Source organism: Protopterus annectens, chromosome 6.part0 (assembly GCF_019279795.1).
Source record: "Protopterus annectens isolate FY-2018-M chromosome 6.part0, PAN1.0, whole genome shotgun sequence".
Taxonomy (NCBI): Eukaryota; Metazoa; Chordata; order Ceratodontiformes; family Protopteridae; genus Protopterus; species Protopterus annectens.
The window spans coordinates 216,365,530-216,385,803 of record NC_056737.1 but is presented as its reverse complement, the minus strand read 5'-3'; the positions used below and the strand labels follow the sequence as shown (position 1 = coordinate 216,385,803).

The 20,274-nt window shown below is 38.7% G+C and overlaps 1 protein-coding gene across 1 annotated transcript in view; it reads left to right on the top strand.

The window, feature by feature from the left end:
* Positions 1-18,668, top strand: part of LOC122804222 (deubiquitinase DESI2-like) — a 1,210,954-nt gene extending 1,192,286 nt beyond the window's left edge. Inside the window, exon 7 of the mRNA XM_044073967.1 lies at positions 15,890-18,668. Coding sequence (XP_043929902.1) covers positions 15,890-16,132 — 243 coding nt within the window. The 3' untranslated portion in view covers positions 16,133-18,668. The remainder of the gene's footprint in view (positions 1-15,889) is intronic.
* The last annotated feature ends 1,606 nt before the right edge of the window (positions 18,669-20,274 follow it).

Genomic DNA, 20,274 nt, shown 5'->3' with positions numbered 1-20,274 from the left:
TAAAGTCCCTCTTGATGGGACTGCTGCAAAACTGTAAGTCAAGCTCTACTGTATTAACCCACACACACATACAACCTCAACCTAGTCTGTGACATCAACAGGATCTGTTGGTGGGTCAGATGTGTGTCCTACAAACTCACCCAGCTGTGGAATGGACACCCTGCCCACATCAGGCAGAGTACCTCTTTACATCTTTTCAAGTGAAACCTAGATAACTGGATGGTTAATAGGAAATACACCCTTGGGATGCCACCTGTGTCCCTGCTGGACTGGGGCATCAGGTGCTGAATTGCATACACATGGGCTAAATTATGGGTAGGCTTATAATGGCCTCAGGGCCAATAGCCTAGTAACCTTGTATGATCCTAGGTATAGCAGTTATGGCCCTGTGTGCTGTGACAGATTGTATTGTGTCCACACCCATCACTGCCATCTACTGTTGTCTGTCCCCTACCGGTGTCATTTCAGTACCATGTCATACAGCCACTATCCAACAAATAGGTGAGTGGTACTACAGGTGTATGTGGACTTTCTAGCAACATCTGTGTGACAAAATTACAGACAGGTCTGCAAATGTGCTGTAGGGTATCCCCATTTTAGGTGTCCAACATCCGCAGTACATATTTGTTTGCAGAATATATGCATGTGCCTGATATATTTGGACCATCTGCCAGTCAAATAAGGATGTCTGGAAACAGTTGGACAATATGTAATGGCTGTTTACAGACTGTGGGGAATGTGGCTGTCACACACCAGACACCTCAGAAAACAGTTATGGTACTGTATTATCTGGTACTGTATTCATTCCTTTATGCTGCATGCTCAATATGTACACTCTGTTGCTGAGGCAGAGCCTGTGTCCCCCCACTATTACTGGCTATAATCTGCAGGTCTTGCTGTAGGGGTTCAACAGGTATGCTAACCATAGCTCTCAGGTGATGAGATACAGTTGCTGAGTACACAGTGACCTAGCCAGAGTACAACGGGTACAGTTAGGGACACCTGGACAATGTTTGAACTATGCCTGTGTGACATTCACAGCCTGAGAGGAGTGGACTGACAGTACATCATGTGATATGGCAGTTTTATCCACCAGTACTTACTGCCACTGTTGTCTAATACATATTCCAGTAGCATTCGTACATGAGCTGACCATTGCTGGGGGGACTCAGGGGCCAGAGCTGTGACCCATGTCACAGCAGACAGAGCCAAAATGGAAGACTATAGGTACTGGACAGCTGACTAACAGCAACATGTCATTCCAACATATTTACTACAGACCTAGTGTTGTAATCCCTATTTCACATGACTGCATCCAACCACCTGCATCCCATTACATGGGTAATTCTATTACCTACCTGGTATAGTGCTGTACTCCTTTATGTGCAGAAATCCTGTGGTATACTGCTAGGATAGAGCAGTCATTCTTCATAGAGAAAGTCACAGACCTGTGTACCATAGAGAACAGCTTGCCTTCTGTAGGTAATGCTCATGAACTGGTAATTACCTGTGCACCAATCTGTGGCTCAGACTTGCTAATTGCATCCAGAACAGCTGGGTTGCATTTTCATTAGCCAATGGCTAATGGCATGGCAACACATTGCTGTATTTAAGGGCTTCATGTAGGCCTTGGCCTTTTTCCTGGTCAGTGAGAAGGATATTATCAAGGTGTGGGGACTACAGCATCACAGAGGGTAGGTAGAAATACTGTCCACTGTTTGGATTCATGTGGTATGTCCACAGTTTTCCATGCTATGTTTGGCCATTTTGAACAGACTTTCTGTTGTGTGGCAGTTTACTGTTTAACAACATGGGTTGAGGTTAGTAAGGAGACAGACAGATATGAGTTTCATATGTCATTTGCATCAGAATGTGCATGTTGCTGCTGCAGTAGCCACTGGTCTATCAGCTGTGTATGTTTGTAGGGGAAGACTTTGACACATGTCCCTGTCAGTTGACCATTCCCCCCAACCCTTTATGTATGGTCGTTGAGTGGATTCCCAGTTCTAGGTGTTTGGGAGGTATGGTAGGTCTGTAGCAGGTAGCTGAACATACTGATGCATATGTTGTGGTAGGTGACATTTAGGACAGCTATACATATTTGTGAAATGTGTCCCAACCTACAGGCCTTTGATGTGCTAATATGGGTGGCAGTGCCAGCAGTAACAGCAGCCAGTTCTGCTTAAAATTACATGGCTCAGTCATTTAATTATTTTGACAACCATGTACTTGGCAAGCAACACATTGGAATGGAAGTCAGGACTGTGGGTGGAAAAATGTTACTCGTGCTAGGAATGTAACAGATTGAGCTACTGAGTCAGTACTATAGCAGGTGTATTTGCAAGATATATGTGCATGCATACAGTCTGTTATACAGGACTGGCATGAACATGTGTGATCGGATGGGTATGATGTGTGACACTGAACTGTCAGTCATGATTTTGTGTACTGACTTGCCAGTACTTCAGCACACAGCATGGGTTGTGTGACAACCATGCCAAATGTAGGTGTCACAACTGTGGACATTCCACAAAAGTCTGTGCAGATGTCAGCTCTACCTGATATCCTGGCCTCACGTACATACATCAACATTTATTTGGCTGTGTTCTCGCTTGGTGTCTATATCACAGTCCCAAGTATGCTGTCATTTGTCCCAGTATATGTACAAGCAGTGTGTCACTGGCAGTAAGGATATGTGTATGGAAATACCTGTTCTACTTTAGAGCAGAGTGGCCTAGTGGGCTAATGCACTGTACTGGTAGATGATATGGCCCTGGGTTTGAGACTTGGCAGGGATAATATTTTTGCTGATGTGCATTACTGGCAATCAGGTTATGTTTATGGAAACACCTGCTATTCTTCAGATCTGAGTGGCCTAGTGGGCTAATGCACCATGCTGTACTTAACAACCAGACTTGGCAGGGCTGAAGTTTTTCTGATGTGCATCCTGATACTCAGGATAAGTGTCTGGAAACACCTGTTATTCCATCAAGCTGAGTGGCCTAGTGGGCTAATGCAGTATGTCATAATTGGCAGGGTCCTGGGTTCGAGACTTAGTAGTGGTGATCATTTTGCTGATGTGCAGAACAGTTTCAGAAAGGCAGAAGGTGATTAAAGTAGTTTTAAGCAGGTTTGAGCGATGCAGCACACCATGCCACTTAGCTCCACTTAAACCTGAGCTAATTCAAAAAAAGAAAAGAAAAAGGGGGTGATAGGAAAGTGGTGAAATGGGGCCAAGCAGGGGGGAAAAACAATGTGAAAGGCAGGTGGCGATGTGCAGGTGTAGGAAAGGACCATAGCTGTGCAGGTTGTAGACAATTTGGAATTTAGAGCCTCACATCCCAGAAAGAGGGGTGTGGGTGATATAACTTTGTTGATTAATTGCTGTAATTATTGATTGTGGGCAGTGTAGACGTGAACAAAATGGAGAGCTATGTATGGGGTGATATTTTTTGTGGGGCAGATGCCCATTTTTTTTTAAGGAGAGATTGGAATGTTGGGGAAGGTATATAGATACGTGTGGGGAGGTATGTTGGGTAGGAGAGGTAGCATTTGCAAGCAGACAAGACAACACACAGGGGCGGTGTATGACACATGAGGGGGTAACCACTTTGGATGGGGAGGGTGTTCTGGAATCAGAGAACAAGTGCCCCCAGATGGCAGCAATGGGAATGAGCTCCCCACCCATGGGCAGTCACCACTGCTCCTTCACGGCCCCAAAGGCAGCTGTGCTGGGAGCTGGGTACCAGGCCAGCCTGTCCCTCCAGGTTGGTCATTCTGCCATCAATCCAGTGCAGTTGATCATCAAACCCTTGCTGAACAATCCTGTGCACCATGCCTGGTAGCTGTCGCTAGGTGACCACTTTCTCTCCATGCTCGCTCCCAGGGGGGATGGGCCCAGTCCCCTGAGGCAGTTCCACCCATAGGTGGTGCAGGACCAGCTGAGGAGACAACTCCAGGTTGGGTCTCAGACATGTTGGGACCTGGTGCCATGGCCGGCTGAGGTAGGGTAGGCGGATCGCCGGGAACTGGCCTACCCGGTCAAGCTATATTGTTGAGGTGTTTAACAGTGTATAGGTTAGTAATGAAGAGAATGTAGTTAGTTGTAACAGCATGCCACAACAAATCACATAACACAGTAATGTAACATTGCATAGCATATAGAACACAACAATAATTGGGGTAACAAGTCAGTAGTGTAACAGCATGCCAGTAACAGTTACAGTATAAGGCCAGCAACATAGGTAATGCAACAAAGTATGTTAGTATCCAACCATTGTAATACATAACAATAATAAAACACAGGGCCCAACATAACGTTTTGAGAACAACATATGTTAAAAGTATACCATACCCGATGTATAGGAATAATAAATCATGATTCAGATAAGGGGTGGAGGGAGAGAGACATACATATCATTACTACCAGTATAGGCTATATGTTTTGCAACAGAACTCTTATATACTCTACAGGTCTGCCCTTAATTTATGTATATATGTGCCTTATAGCTTCTGTAGCACCTAAATACCTCTCAAGCTATGGCACAGTATGGGCCAAGCTGTAACACCTACAGGTACACAACTCAACTAAAGGGGACTATTACATGTCAAGGGAACATATGTGACTACCAAGGTGTAATGTGGACTGATGTAGTGTGACTGTGCTATTGAGATAAATCAAGTGGCTGTTAAATCGGTGTCCCAGGGATTTGTCAAGAGGGACCACAGTCCATGACATCATGACACTTGAGAGACATGTAGTGTGCACAGTACAGAGAGGTTATGCTTATCATGCCATCCTTGGCAGACATGGGTTTAGACTACCAGCAGACATTCACAGACATGCCAGGCATACAGCCATACCAAGATTAAACAGTTTTATTTGTTTTAATAATTTGTATTAGTATTGTACTTCATGACTTTTTATTTACTGCAGTCGTATCACCTTGCTGAGCACTGCTGTTAACTCTCTGGTACATCAGGACACACAAATTAGTAACCCATTTTAACAGCTACTACAGCCATTTCTTTACCTGTAATTCCTGTGGGGAGAACATCTGTTAACAATACATAACAGTTTCTATTAATATTTAGTAGCACTCATCCCTGGATTCGAACACCAGTCTGTGTGTGACAAAACGTATAGCAAACCTAGCGTTTATCACACTGAGCTACTGTTGAATATTGATTGTGTAATATATACCTACAGCTCACCTGGTAACACACTGTGACCTGGTAATAGAGGTACAGTGTCATACAAGACTACAATGACACTTGAACACACATGCATGGTATTCATGCATGACAGAGATAGTAGGTGAACTGTGTATTAAACCTTGGAATGCAGGTGTACACATTTAACCCCTAATATGTGTGATATGTACAGACCATATCAGAGTGCTGGGTTGCCTACCTTACCCATATACAGTTGCAGATAGTATATTTGCAGTCTACAGCTATTACAGTTTCATACTTGCCTGCAGCAACGTAACTAAGTTCAGGAATGCATATAGCTAAAATGCAATGGTTAACACAAGACAATCCTGAGATAAACACACTATTATACCTTAGCCATTACTATTCTAGGTTCAGATCTTAGTGCAGAGTGAATATCATAATGCATTATATCTTGTAGCACAGCTCCACATCTACACTTTAGCACAACAGTTCTTTATCAGCTAACTTTCAGTCACTTCAAAGTATTATTCAGGCGTTTACTTCACAGCACTTGTAATACTTGATTTCTTGACCAACAGCCCAAACTACAGACATTTTGCAGAACACAGCTTTATCAGGGTGACATGAAACAGTGCTTGGTATACATCTAACAGTCTTTATTGAACACTTTAGATACTGTAGATGTTGCAAGACAGGTGTCAATCCACAATTTATGCAGAAGTAACTTTATTTCCTTAACAGTTGTGACTGCAGATGAAATTTATTTCCTGAAAATTATGAAGGCAGTTGAACTTTATTTCCTTACAATTATGAATGCAGTTGAATTTATGTCCTTAACATTATGAATGCAGTTGTAACTTTCTTTCCTTAAAATTAGCAGGTTTTATGCTTTCATCTATATTGAACTGTACCTGGCATTACTCACTTATATCAGTCCAGGTCTATGACCACATTCATTGCAGTATACTCAAAACAGAATATACCTACTGGCAGTTACTACTGTACTCCTTTTTAATTATATTACTATAGATTGCAAGATATAGCTGTACTCACCACATTCATAGCACAATATAACCAGGCACCCTGCATGGGCCTCCAGGTTGCGAGATCTCTACTCTGCAGCTGTGGGGAGATAAACACACCATTATGCATACCTGTCTATCACACATGCAGATTAGGTATTGGTAATAGAATAGTAACAATACTTACAAACTTGTGTGGCATTCCCATCTCTAGCGTCCTGGACCCAAGTGTCCAGAAGTCCACTCTTCCTATGCTTCAGGTCATCATAATGATGATGCACCTTCTCACCCATGTGGGGGATACCAGTTGCACTGGTGAGGTCACGTGCCAGCTGGTCCCAGGCCTCCGCCTTGTACTCAGATCCCTAGAACTGGCCATGCAGCAGCCGGATGCCATGGTCTTTAATAAGGAGACCAACCATGACCCTGGACTCTAGAATGCCCCAGTGCTGCATTCGGAAGCACCCACCCTCTCCAACTCCCGCCATAGTTCCTGCATGGGTCACACTCCAACTGGTTTTGTCTGTATTCCTGTCTGCTTAGCTTAAATAAGGCTGTTTTCCCACCCTTTGCTGCCATTGGGCCATTTTTAAAAATGCGGCCATTCACTTAGCACCACTCAAACCCACTGAGCTTAGCTGAGCAGTGCTTAAATTGGCAATGCTTAGCAAAGCTTAGCAGTGCACAAACCAGCTTAACTGAACTGAGGACTGCTTAAACAGGGTTTGTTTAGCAGTGCCCAAACTAGCTAAGCAGAGCTGCATGTTGCTAAGTACTACTAAATGGATCCTGTTTAAGTACTGCTTGACTTGGCTTAGCCCTGCTTAGCAGAGCTTAACTAAGGGCAAACCATATTTAAAAAAAAGAAAAAACAAAATAATATTAAATTATTTGTTCATTACTACTACTTTATTATTTATTGCACTTCTATTTTTCCTGAATTATGTGTTCTAATTTCCTTATCTTGGAGTGTGTATTGTAGGTATTCTGGACTTGTGTGTAACTGGATCTTTTCTCCTCAGGTCTCCACTGATAATGGTCTTCTGGTCCAGTTGGACTAACATGGTTAACATATGTCAATACATACATTAGTAAAATAAAAAATACATTTGTAAAACTTTGCTATCAGATGTAAAAACAGAATGGCTTGTCTGTGTATTCGAACCATGCACCTACTGCACACAGGGCCGTGACTCTAACCATTCAGCTACATGGATATGCTGCCACTGGATATACATTTCTGTATAACTTACGTGCACATTTAAGCACGGCTGATCACCATGCCGTGCTATGTAAATACCCTCAGCTATGCTTAAACATGACCTTTAAGTTAAAATTAAAAGTATCAGGTTTCTATTTTTAGATGTCTGGCACATGTCCCTTGCTAAATGCCACCCCGTGCCATGCAAACGCACACACACAAAAAGGTAATAAAATATTTAACTTTTATATTTCAGTGCCATCCGGCACTTTAACAGTGCAGGGTGTGTTACTCATCTCTGGACACTGTAACACTCCTCCTACACTGATTCTGTAACTGTGTTACATGGCTATCTCTCTCAGCAGCGTGCCATCATTAATGTGCAAACAGCCGCAGACATGGCCAAAGTACACTCCATGTAGGCTTTCCACTATTCCTACACAGTGTTTATTAAATCCCCAGGAATGACTTTACAGCAGAATAATATTTTGCTATATATTCTAAATTAAGGGTTGAAACAAGATATATATTCTGATCAAATTTGTGAAGAATTAATCAGATTTATTTTTAAGAAAGGGGATAGGCAAGCTTTAGCAAATTATTTTATTTTATTTTATTTTACATTTGTTTACCGGGCTAGTCTAACTGGATACATGTCCATTTTCAGTAGGCCGGGAGAAAAAAAAAAACTCTAGGTAATACTAAATTAAATTAAAATTCTGTGAGTCAAGAATATAAACAAAATCAATTAGATATATATAAATATAAATATAAACAATCAAATTAGAGTCCCATTATGTTGACTAGCATGGATTATAAGATATTTTGTAAAATTTCCTTTAAAAGGTTTAGTAAAGTATTTTTGCAAGTTACAAGCAGGCATATTTTGGTATAAAAGGGAAAAGATATGCTGCTTTTAATTACAGAAGTGGTTATCAACATTAATGTAGGAAAAACTTCAAGTATACTGCTTTCTTGTGACAAGTCAAAAGCATTTGATTAAGTTAGTCACATAAGTTTATGGAACAGTATGTAAAGTTATGGCATCAGTCAACAGATCCAACATATTATAACTGGTCTGTACATGGAAATGTCAGTTACACCTTTAGTTAATGGGCACTTAGGAAAATATACAAAATTAAAAAGAAGTGTAAAGCAAGGATGCCCTATTGTGTTTTTTTTGTACAGTGATAAATGCCATACTTTTATGTTAATGATACATGAGTATTGTTACCCAGTATGAAAGTCTTTTATTTCTGTCATGTGCAGATGATTTAACTATAATTGTTAAATCTGAGGACTGGCTTAGGGAATAACAGCAATATTTTACAAATGTGGGAGTATGTTTTAAAATGAATAAATGTATTGGATATGGAGGATAGAATAGATGGATAGAATTTGCTATGCATAGTATTAAAATCTTGGGACTTCAGTTTGATGATTAACACACTTTTTTATTTCAATAAATTAAGATATTAAAAATTCAGCAAAATTTAAGACAATGGAGTTGTTTTAAGAAGGCAAGAGTGTTTTGCTTTATATGCTATGATATTATGGAAACTGACTTATGTAGGTAAAGTTTTTCCTTTTGCCATTGAAAAAGAAAAAAAATATTACCAGAAATTTTATTTTCATTTTTGTGGAGATCTAAGTTGAATCCAATTAAAAGAAGGATAGTTTGTAGTAATACTGATAAACCTGGTAGTATATTTAACATTGCTTGTTTTGTAGTAAGTATTATATAGGGTACATCAACTGTATAAAGATGTAGTAGGACAAATACTTTGGGGAAATATATGAAACCTTGGGAAAGTTTTCTTTTCATTAAGAGAAGAATAAAACTTTATTAAATTATGAAATAAAAGGGTTTAATATTTTAATCAAGGAAACTTGCCCTTTTAGCTCCAGTGAATCATAGGAAATTATGGTATGAAAAAAATATGGATCATTATTATTAATATGGTTACAACTTGATAAGATTTCAGAAATGTATTCAGGATATAAGAGGCAGGTTTAAACGTATTGCAGAGATTCAAGAATGGAGCTTAATTATAATTACCTGTTAAGAGTCAAATGAAATATAAAAGAACAAAGATTATGTGGAATACATCTAGTAGAAGAAATGGTACACCGTGCTTTGATTTCTTGTCCTAGGACTGAAATCATTTGAAAAGAATTGTTGCTGTTGTACAGTATGCCATAACATTTTCATTTAATTTAAATGTGATACTTATTTCAAATTTGGATGTGTGTGATAAACTCTTTCTGGGTGCATTATGGATGCTAGGACATTCAAGCTGTGATGAATTACTCTATACTAGTCACAAGACTGTTTATTGACTTTGGGTAAATTGCAGAAATGACCATGGCAAAAAGAGCAAAGAGGGGCTATATTAATTGTTTATTAGGTCTTTTTTTCTTCTTTTCTCTACTACAGATCTCCTTTACTATATTTTCTGGTGTATATGCCCTGCATAGTTTGTATATTGTGTACCTCGCCGGTGTGATTATGTCAATTAAAGAAAATAAAAATAGAAGCTCAAGTTTCAGGGCACCAGAAAAACATACCTGCTGGTTTTCTACAGAGAACCAGGGAAACCTACCGAAACCCATATCAGTCATGTTAAATAAAATGTTAGTAGGCTGCAGTGGTCCCTGTTTATAAAGGGGAATCAATCCAGACCCAGGAAAGTTTAGACCTATCATCCTGATCACTGTTCTATGTAAAATCATGGTGATAGTCATAAAGGAATTACTCTAACATGACACCGGGGACCTAATACTGTTGGATAAGAAACAGTATGTGTTTGTTAAGGGAACAGCTTGCCTTTTGAATCTTGTATCTTTTATTGAAGAGGCAATAGCAGCATTTGATGAATGGCTAACTGCAGTGGTATCTCCATGTTATTTTTTTTTTTTTTGGCCAGGGCATGATATGGGTACAGTAGCTGGCTGGAAGGGCATGTGAAAACAAAAGAGAAAAATAGAATTATTGCCTGTTGCAGAGGATACTGCAAAAAAAATGAATGAACGATTCTTAACATATGAGTAAATCATGTGGTTACAATAATAACCAGGGTCCTGACTAGTATTTCTTCCTGTGAGCAATACTGTCTCAGCTCCATACTTAAGTTTCCCTGTATCATTGCGATATTTGCTGCGACTGACGACAGATGCATGTCCACTAAATGTGCAGTGGTAAAATTCAGTTTATACAAATGTTGCAATATTTCTTCACATACAAGTGATTCTTCATTTGTTTTATAAATGGAGCAGTATTGAAAATAGATAGACTTCTTAGCTTTATACAGCACTGAAATTTGAACAAGGCATATCACTGGTAAAAAGTAAAAAACAATGCTGTTTCTGCGAAGTTGGAAACATAACATGTAAACTTCTACTTCTGCTCCATGGCTGAAAAACTAATCACGAAACTTAAAAATAGTAGTCAGAAAACATCTAACTGAGGTACCATCTACTTAAGCTGGTGACTCTGATGGGTGTAAAACACACGGGAACTTCAAAAAACTTGAGAGTATTTATTAAAATGCACTGCAACTATAATATGCTACATGGTTAGAAAAAAAAGAATTTTATGAAAATAAAAATAAGACATATTAACACCCATAGAAATATATTTTGTAATCTCAAGTATTCAAATTGAAAAAAATAAATGGAAATAAAGTATACAATCCATGAAAGCTAACATGTCACAACTGTAAAACATATTCATTATTGTTATTCAGTATCTTCTTGCAATCCACACTAAAATGCCTCTTTCAGTTTCAGTAGGAACTACTTCACTCCTAGTGTTTACTGTACAATAGTTCTCCACATCTCTGAACCCACCACTTATCTCAGAACTGTTTGCCATGTGATTTATGGAAAATATTCTTTTCTACTCTGCATGGTCTTGCTTTCCTCTCTGCAGGCTTTTTTTTTTCTGGAGTAAGTAACAGCTGATGCCTTCTACCTATAATTAGCCCTCATTTGTTAATAAAAATGTTTTAAACCCTCAGGTTATCATTTCCTGCTTCTTACTTTCTTCAGAAGCATTCACATTTATAATTCTATATTTATCTTAGATATGAAAAATAAAACCAGTGCTGAGTGAGTTTCCCAGGACCCTGCATTCAATCTGTTCTACAACCACATAACTCAACCCCTTTTTAAAACAAGTTATAAGTTGTAAACTTTCTTGTTCATTAGACCTTGACATCTGCTACCCTCATATACAACCAATTTTTTGTGGAATAAATCTGCCATCTTAGAGGTTAATTTCTATGTCTCTTGGATTGATAAAAAAAGGTCAGCCAAGCCCCTTAGTCCACTCTTAGTATTCAGACACTATATCAGTAATCACCATGTGTAGTAAGTAATTCTACATCACTGTTCATGGATATTTCTTTTTAATAGCATCACCCATTCACTTAATCAGCTCACCTTCCATTCATCCCTTCTTTGATCTTGCAGAATCAGCTTCACCTTGTAAAGGCTAAACATTTTCCACTCTCAGCTAATCTTACTTCAGAAATTACAGACATGTTTTTGTGTATTGTGATATTTGAAGGAATTTTTTTTCCCTTTTGACCTGACTTGTCTCACTTACCATGACAACCTCAGTCTCTCTCTGGAAGGATTCAGATTGTTGCCTAATTATTTAGGTTACTAGGTGATCACTACTGGAGATAAGTTGATCGCCATGGGAGATGTACTTATTGGGATGGTATAGGAAGTGAGAATCCACTCTGGTATAGTTTCTATTTTGCCTTTTTTAAGGAACCTTGTTGTGGTAATGATTAGTTGGGGGAACCGTATAGCTGTATTTCGCTATTTGGGTTATTTGAAGTAATGGTGGTCCAGTGTACATTGACATCACCTACAATTATTGTTTCTTGTTGTATGTTAGAAGAGCTCCAACAACAATGTTTCCTAAAGTTGAGGGGTTCTTCTCAGGGGGTATATATATATATATATATATATATATATATATATATATATATATATATATATATATATAGCAGTTATGACTACATTTTCTTAGATTTTATTTTAAGTGAGGTTAGTAATAGTTCTGCATTATATAAATGTGGTATGATGATATGGCATGATATGGTGTAGTGTCATATGAGTTTTATAGAGTATGAGTCCACCTCCTGTTTTATTTTTATTTTTTTGCTTTGTTTTGTGTGTGTTGTTATCTATCTAATGTTAATATACTGAAATGTGGTAGAAGAATTTCTTCATTTTTTTTTCATTTGTGGTTTTAGCCACATTTCCATGGTAACTAGAATGTCAGAAGATTGGGTTGCTAGTCAAGCATAGAGGTTAGGAGGTTTATTACATATACTTCTTAGGCTGGTATGAAGTATTTTATACTTGTGGAAGCATTTGGTTCAAGATTGGGGGGGGGGATTATAGAAATGAGAATGGAGGAAGTGGTTGGGGATGGTCCAAGATTAGGGTGGACATCACCACTTAGTTTTATTGCTGTCCATGTATGTTTTTAGAGGAAGAGCCATTTTGTTTTAATAGCTATTTTAATACATTTGACTTTGAAGTGGAGTATGGGACTAGTTTTATATTAAGACGGTGTAGGTGTTTATATTGCAGGTAAGTGGATATGGTGGTTGATGGAATATCAACTCTGTAGAGATAGTGTTGGCAGGATGTAGTGTGTGTTAATATGCAAAGAAGGGAGAGAATGAGAGTAAGAAGATGAATCATTGTGCCTGGTTTTATAGGATAGTAGTAGTAAGTTATGAAATAGATTATTATTGACTTGGAGAATAGATGGGAGGAGTTATGGCTCTATGGGAGTGGCTTAGTTCAGAGTAAACATAGGGTAAGTGGGTAGGAGTTGCCTACTATTCTCAAGGGGGGTCCCAGTAGTGATCTATAGTTCACTATACTAAGACTATGTATTTTGGGACTATTCTTTTACAAATGAAAGTGGAAATGGGCTATTGATAGCCACCAAATATGCTAGTAGCTGTAAAATGGGTAACATAATCTTTATCATTAAAGAGTACCAAACTGGTACAATAATAGTGACCACACCATTAATGTCAATAAATGTATCATAAGGCTTGGCAAGCAAAAAAAAAAGTAATAAATTATTATCACAAACTAAATGATCAGATAATAAAAAGGTACCATCATTAAAGGTAGAGACAGTGGTAGACAGTAATTCAAACTGTGGCAAGAGTCTGTCTGCGAAAGTCAGAAAAGCCTGCTTTGTTGGCTGTCTATTTCCAAAAAGCATTCCTGGTAACTCTAGGGAGATCGTTATACCACTTTGTGCCTCACTGATTTAACTGCTAGTGAGTAAATGCTATGTTTGGTATCCTTTGAAAAAGCCACCTGAAGGAATGTAAGCTACAACTGGTCCCTTACTAGAAAAATCATAAGGCAGGAAAATAGAAACTGTTCAGAAGAAATATTCAGGAGCTGTCCTTAAGGTAGTGTCTCATCTGATTCTGTTTGATGGTGTCTGTCTGTAACATATCACTGGGGGAGCTAACACTAGATTGGGGAACCTACTACTAGAAGAAAATATTGGCTAATAAAAATGGACACATAACATATAATAGTATACTAAGCATTGTATGCTTATAGAATAAGCATCCCCTTAGAGTGACAAGTCTGCTATTAATGTTCTTCAGTGATAATCTTAATATGTAGATGATAAGTAGAAAATGCCAAAATGGGGTTATGGCAATAACATTTCTTGATAGCCAGGCTGTAAGCTTGTCAGTCAAATCTATGAAGATTATTACACACTCCTCCACCCTGAACCCCCACCCCAAGTTTGTTAGCCATTCAGGTAGTTTATTTTTGTTCTAGCAAATGTTGTAACAGGTATTAAAACAATCTAAGAGGTTCCCTCCCAAGTTTCTAGCTTTTAAACTAGGCTGTACTTATGGGTCACCCTTGAAAAGGAGCTTATGTATGGTGGATTTACCCAGTTAACAAAAACAAAATTGAAAAATATACACTCCTTTTTTTCTTTTTTGCTTGAGCATGATTACTCAATATTGTGTCAGGCTGTTTGTTTACAGGCAGCATAATATTGTAGTAGTTTGTGTATGTTGGCTCAAAACGTCTTGCTGTTTTGTGCCATCTTAAAGAAGGGCAAGACATGCTTATTTTAATTTAATGATTACTCTTTATTTGCATTTGACTGACCTTGGAGTGATACGACCAGTAAGTGGCATGTGGGAGTAAAACTCCATAAGGGTTGAAGAGAGTTTGCCCCCTGGAAAGTGCTTGTGGTAGTGTTTTTAGCATGTTCTTTTGTGCAAAATTCACTATTACTTGGATACATTGTTTTGATTAATTCTGTAGACAAATTAATGGGGTTTGTATCAAAATGATCAAGAAAAAAATTATAACTTTTCTGTTCTAATCAGATATAGTAGACCCAAACAAATATGCTTATCATGTATTCTTCTGGCTGAGTTTTTGCATCAGGTTTTAACATTAGTGGATCATCTGAATAAATATAGTAAAACCAAAACTTATTCACTGTAAGTTTTACCCTTACCTTAGTTATTATTGATATCCCTTAACTTTTATAGTAAACAAAACAAAAGTAACAAAAAAGATGTAATCACTATAACAAGTCTTATTTCTACTCTGGAGTTGTAGAATTTATTGAAATCACAGGAATAACTAATGTCTTTCGGCTTTTCCCAGTTAGGGGTCACCACAGAGAAACTCCGGTCCGCTAATGATTGTCAGTGGATTTTTACAGTGCCCAGGTGCCAGCCCAATACCCAACCTTCAAAGAAGGCACACCCATTCACGCACACACCTAACTGCATGTCTTTTTAAACGTCACTCGACCGCGGGGAGGACATGCAGACTCCACACAGAACAGGACTAATGCTCACAAATCAAAGTGGAACATTTCTCAGATTATTTTACTTTATTGTTGCTGATGTAAATGCAATAGATTGTGTCCATCAATAATTTAATCATGTAAAATATGTTAAATTAACATAACCCATACCTCTCAACTGTCTAGATTTTCATAGAATGTCTAGATTTGTACTTATATTTTTGTCTGTTCCTCATAACGTTTGTTGTTTTCTGGTAAATCACTGAGGATTGAAGTCACTAAATAATGACAAACATTTGATATTCAGTCTTCATATCCTTCAGGAAATGTATGCTAACACAATCCTCTTATTCTAGTAACTTTCTAAGCTTATAAGTACAATAATTAAAATTTGTCCTTATTTTGGGACCTTTGTCCACCTCATAATTTTAGGTTTCGTCCAGATTTCTTGTACTAAGATGTTGAGAGGTATGACATAACCTAATCATGTAAAGTAAAATAAGCCAGCAGGTAAGTGTCTAGTTAATTCCACTAATGAAAATGGTAACAATATTTGACTAGTTAAACTACTACAAACCAGCTGTAATCCAATTTATGCTTCTTTTTGATTTAACAATCACATTAATCTTTGTGTTTGTCCCATAGATTTTGTGTGGAAAAGAGATCCCTCGCTGGGTGAATCGCTTAGCTTACTTCAGTTCGTGCATCCCCTTCCTGCAGAGCTGTCTCCCCAGAGAGTGGCTCACACCTGCAGCCCTGCAGACCCACATCAGTCTGGGTCTGCACAAAGATGACCAGAGTGATGCGACAGATGATGAGTCTCCCTCCACCTCAGCAGGAGCATCAGCTTCTGGAACTTCACGGACCTGCAGACATACCAGAGTCTAACTCTGCTCTTCATTTACAAAAAGACACAGACTTCAAAGTTTCTCTCCATAACTGCCTTCACATGCTGCCTAACACTAGTGTTGACACAGTATGGCTCCAACCCTAAATGTGAGTTTGACTTTAAGTGGCACATTGGGAAGGTCAGCTGGACAGCTATCTACTGGCCATGTTAAACATGGATCGAAGCTTGTTTGAAATGGGTTTATTCCTCAGAAGTGGAATTTCACTGAGCTTCTTAAGTTTGTTCAGTGCAAGCCAGGATTGTTTCAATTGGAAGTAAGGTTTAATAAACTGACTGTACCCATCAGAGCTCTGGTTACACTGATAAGAGAGATGCATATTTTCCTATTGCTTTTATAGTCACTTTATGCTACCTCTGTCATCACGTCTGAAGGTCTGTATTCGAAGTAACACCAGATAGCTTCCTTGCTGTAAGGAAAAAGTTGACTTGTGTATAATACTGCAGAAGCAGGAAATGCATTGTCAGTGTATCCAGAGTACCAGAGTGGGACCTTCTTGTCTGGCAGCAATATGTCAGTAATCGTGCTGAGATCAGTTATGGTGAAATGACATCCATGCGTCTAAATGTAAAGTACAATAGCAACAGGCATTTCAGAACTTTATGATGGCAATGGGGTATTCCAAGTGATCTGGAATAGCAATGTTAATATTCTAGGTTTGTACATTGTGATAGCAGTTATCAAGGGCTCTAAAGGTAATATATGTAGGAACAGCATAGCACTACAAGGCATTGGCAATCCAAATATATCCATCCCATGTCTTAGGATGTGGTCCCCTTATCTAGGACCTTTTTATCTCAGATATGTTCCTTCAGCTAAGATTCTTTCTATAACAGAACACAAGTTTGAGTCTTTTGGTGGCCCATTTTAATGACACAGCAGAAGACGTCAAGGTGTTTTGTGCTATCAGAAGTATAATTTTGTTAGATAGTTTAATCCCAAATACGCTCCACCTGACATAGGAAAAAAATCTTAGAATTAATAACTATGAAGGGATGACATTTATAAAATAGCAAAAATAAATGAATAATGAAAATTAAAACATATTATACCAGAATCCAGATAAATCATTAGGAATGAATGTCTGCCTCACATCTATGATGCAACATCCAGAAAGGCTTTACTTGTGAAATGCAATCTGCCGTAGATATAGATGCAAAGAAAAACTCATAGAAATGGTTGTGAGGTTTGAACAAAAACTAGAATACCACCTAAATTAAAAGAAACTGGTAACCTTACATATACGTCACCCTGTTGACAACGTTTTCCTTAAAGACCACTCAGTTAAACATAATTGACCAAAGCAACACTTTAGCAAAAGACACATCACCATGTATGAACAGCTGCCCCCCCCCACACACACACCCCATTCAATATATCTAACTATGAGAATAAAGCATCTCACAGAAAAGTATACCATACTATAACTGTGGCTGGATCTGCCCAGTCTTTCTGAGCTAAATATGGTCTTTGGCAAAGCTGACTGAGATGAATCAGCTATAACTGGATTTCCTAATTGCCTTGGTAATGATTGAGACCCAAAGTACCTGTAAAAGAGAGAAAGAGTGTTAGTAAGGAAAAGTATGATGAAAGTAAGGGAGAATATTACAATGATAGTAAGTGGAACAAAGACATTCCTCCTCACCTTTGTATGAAGCTTCTTATTGCAGCTGTGTCTAGGTATAGGATAATAAGATACTTTCCAGTCCCTGTACTTGCTATTTTGTAATATTAGTTTTACCCAAATCTCGGAAACTACAGTGACTAAGAACCAGAGTTGTAATTCTGGAGCCCTGGGTTTGAATTGTATGATTTACCATATGCATATTGTATAACCCTTAACAAATCATTTAGTTTTCTTGTACTCTTGGTCTCTCCTGAAATGAGACTGTTGTTGTCAGTGTCATAACCTAGTCAGCAAACCTAAAGAGAATTTTCTATATCTTTTCATTAGAATATATTGATTTATTTTACCTAGGCATGCAAGCTCTCTGCTCTATAGAAACTAATTAAAGCTTAAAATTATATGTTCAGTTCTATTGCCTTTGATGGCGATCTGTGATGTACACGCAGGATGTAAGTATCTTGCTGTCACTCAATGCTGTAGTTTATGCCTTTAGTACTTCATTCCAGTGCGGGGGAAATGTTTTGTTGTTATACATTACAAAGACAAACTTGTGAGCATTGTTAGCACTTCCTCTGATCTATGTAAATTGGTACTATTTATTTATTTTTTGTATTTCAGGATGGAAATGTAGATGATACTGAGGATACGTAAATATTTTCCATCTTTCCCTTAAAAATTCTAGATGGCTTAGGGATTTTTGTAAAATATAACTCACTAAACCATGTCTGCAGAAGGAGTATTTCTCAAATCTACCCTTCCTCATACACAACAGCAAAACCAAATTATTCCCTTTTTCGAAGACCTGCCACTCTGCGTGGGTGAACACCACATTGGCAACCTTCAAACACTGGACCCCACCCAGTTTGGGTTTGTGAAGGGCCGATCTTGTCTTCTGAATCCGATTGACTTCTTCGAATCAGTCTCCAGAGCTGTGGACGAGGGTAAGGCTGTCCACACAGCCTATCTGGACCTTGCCAAGGCCTTCAACACCATCCCCCACTCTGGAATCATAGATAAACTTACTAAGCTGGGCGTAAATCCCTACGTCACTCGATGGGTTGCCAACTGGCTTACTGACAGAACCCAGACTGTAAAAGTAGCAGACTCCGAATCCAGCTCCACACAAGTGACAAGTGGAGTACCTCAGGGTTCAGTCCTGGGACCACTCTTGTTTGGCATCTACTCTGAAGTACAAGCCAACACTAAGAGACTCTGGCTAACAAAGTTTGCAGATGACTGCAAACTGGGAGCCATTATAAAATCCCCAAATGATGTGGATATTCTACAAAAGGGCCTTACAGAAACAGATGCCTGTTGCCAGAGCCATGGGCTCAAGCTTAATGCCAAGAAATGTATAGTTATCCCCTTTGGAAAAAAACATGTACCCATGAACTACCACATAGGATGCAGGACACTAAACATCGAAAGTGTGATGAGAAACTTAGGGACACAAGTGGACAGTGGTCTCACTTTTGATAACCACATCGCCACAACAGTCAGGAAATCCTTCTATGTGGCACACCTCATCACTAAGGGCTTTTCATCTAGAAAAAAAGAGGTCATTGTCCCACTGTACTCATCCCTCATTAGACCCATTATAGAGTATAATGCCCCATTTGGCATGTACCTCACAAGACATCTGCAACAGCTGGAAAGGCCACAGAAATACCTCATTAAAAGAATCACAGGCCTAAAGCAGATGCCATATGCTGACCGTCTAAAAAAACTCCAGCTATACTCTGTGGCATATCGTATACTCAGAGGCAATCTCTGCTTAACATACAAGGCCATGTCAAACCCTGAGCTGTTGGACATGCTCCACTTAAAGAAATCCCAATCCCTCAGAGCCACACGCTTCAGGGATCTAAACCTTATCACCACAATGAACAAAACATGCTGGAGGGATAGGTTCCTGACCCAGAGACTCCCCATACTCTGGAATAGACTGCCCATACATGTCAAGCAGAGCGCCTCATTGGCCCTCTTCAAAAGGAACCTTGATGATTGGATGGGAGATAGGAAATTCACCCCAGTTGCCCTGCTAGACAGGGGCCCAGAGAAGTAAATATTGTGGGAAGAAATTTCCTGGGAATTGTTATGGCTAGGCTTGCATAGGCCTTAGGGCTGATAGCCTAGTACCAACCTATGAACCTATAAGTGTTCAGTAAAACAAAATTGTGTGAATTCTGCATCATTGAACTGTCTTGTTGCTGTCAGACTGCTATAGTACTTTTATTTATTTAAAATTTGTTTACTGGGTAGATGATCTAGTCCGAGGACCCTTCTCAGCCACAACCCGAGCCATGTAGGCAAGAACAATTAAAATAACATAGTTAAAATAAGCATACATTAAAGCAAAGAAGAATACCAGAACTCAAACTGGCAATAAGAGAGTAATGCAACAGAGCTTGAGCACTTGTACAACACTATGTAAGTATAATGTCAAGCATAACAAATGATAACCAGTGATAATAAGAAACAAGAAAGGAGACAGC